Raw genomic sequence first — 1,796 nt, forward strand, 5'->3', positions numbered from 1 at the left:
GAAAATTCATGTCATTGGATAAAGGTCCAGAAGCAACAGGAGACGAGAGAGAGAGAGAGAGAGAGAGAGAGAGAGAGAGAGAGAGAGAGAGAGAGAGAGAGAGAGAGAGAGAGAAAGAGAGAGAGAGAGAGAGCCAGGCCTTTTCTTGACTAAATTTAAGAAAGTGAATTAAGGCTTTAGCATGAGGAACATTCAGGGTACGGGCAATAAATTATTGTGGGGGAGGGACTCAGATTAATTTGTGAAGTAATTTGCAGTCATAAAAAGGATACAATAAAAAGAATGTGTGGACACCATGATTTTGGCTTTCTTGTGTAGAATATGCCAGGAGTCAGACTCCAGATGTAGAGAAGACAAAGGAGAGATGGGGAAGTCATGAAAAAGTCAGGACCAGCCCGGGTATTGTGGAAAGGGAAAGAAAGGAGTGGCACAGAATAGAGAAAGGGTTGTTTAGAGATGGATGGCTGTGGGAATAAAACAGAATGAGGCTTGCATTGACCGTATCTCATTATCACATAGAGGGTTATCAAGAGCCATGCTGGTTATTGGTATTAGTTGCCTAAATGCAAACTCCCATTTGCCCAAGGGGTCTTGTACCTGGTATCTCAGGCATCCTCTGGCCCCAGCACCTTACCTTTAAAACTTTTTTCAATTTAGGGTTGCTCAACATTAGTGAAGTGGAATGAATAGAAACTATAGCATAGATGACAATTTCCCACACCCAGATAGGCTTCTTCTCAAATAGGCTGTCTATGGTGGAGACGAATATGATCAGACAGTAAGAGGTAAAGAAGACGAGGAAGACGGTGAGAGACCTCAGGGCAGTGGATTGAGCTTTCGTGCTCGAGTTGCAGTGGCCAGGACTGTGATGTTGCATGTGCCCCAAGTGCTGGGCCAATGAGGATATGAGCACAATGGTGGACGCCACAAACAGGAGGAAAGGAATAGTCAACACAACCAGCTGCTGAGATATCAGTAAATTCTGTAGAAGTGTCTGAAGTCTCTCTGTCACAGTACTGTTTCTAGGGAAATGCTTCATGGACATTAACTTCACAGTGATGTGATTCCTAATAGCTGAAAAGATGATTGTCACACAAGAAGTCAGCAGAGAGCCCAGCAACAGCCAGGGAACCAACCTCAAAATTCTCCATCTCAGCCAGAGGAAGATGGGGTGAGTGAAGGAAGAGATTTTGACACAGTAGACAATGGCAAGCAAGCTGGTTAACCAGAATGAAAGTGCATTGGTAAATTCCCAGATGATCCCTATGTACCAAAATAACCAGTCAGGGTTGAAATAGGAGCAAAAATTGTGCAGCACCGAGGACCACTGTAGACAGAAGCGGCAGGAGCCTAGGCTGATGAGAATCATTTCCACAGGTGACATCCTTTTGACCTGAACCCACTCTCTGCCCAGCACTGCAACAATTAAGCTACTCTGCACAATTATTGCCAAGGACTCAAGCACATAGATGACAATGAAGAAGACAGTGAGTTGGATGGGGATCATCCTTCTTCTCCAAAGTATCTTCCCAGACACACACTCAGAATCTCTGCAACAATTTCCAGGGAGGGAACATGTTCCTGGTCCCACCACTGTCCATGCAAGAAAGCACCTCCCTGTGGATGCAAATTCTCCCCAGCACATTCTTGACTTCACCATTTCCCTACCTGCAGGATTTGCCTATGCTTTGCTTGCTGGTTTGTTATCAGGCCTGGAGGCAGGGAAATGTAGTTTGAATGTGGATTCCTGCTCCTGAGGTGATTTGGTTATCCCCATAAAAGAAATGCCTATTTCG

The 1,796-nt window shown here is 44.9% G+C and overlaps 1 protein-coding gene across 1 annotated transcript; it reads right to left on the bottom strand.

The window, feature by feature from the left end:
- Positions 1-559: 559 nt before the first annotated feature.
- On the bottom strand, positions 560-1,507 carry TAS2R16 (taste 2 receptor member 16; the record flags this gene model as incomplete). Its single annotated transcript, XM_081038306.1, has 1 exon — positions 560-1,507. The coding sequence occupies one exon, from the start codon at positions 1,505-1,507 to the stop codon at positions 560-562; it is 948 nt and encodes a 315-aa protein (XP_080894432.1).
- Positions 1,508-1,796: the final 289 nt, after the last annotated feature.

This window comes from Rhinolophus hipposideros, assembly GCF_964194185.1.
Source record: "Rhinolophus hipposideros genome assembly, chromosome: 25".
NCBI classification, from domain to species: Eukaryota; Metazoa; Chordata; class Mammalia; order Chiroptera; family Rhinolophidae; genus Rhinolophus; species Rhinolophus hipposideros.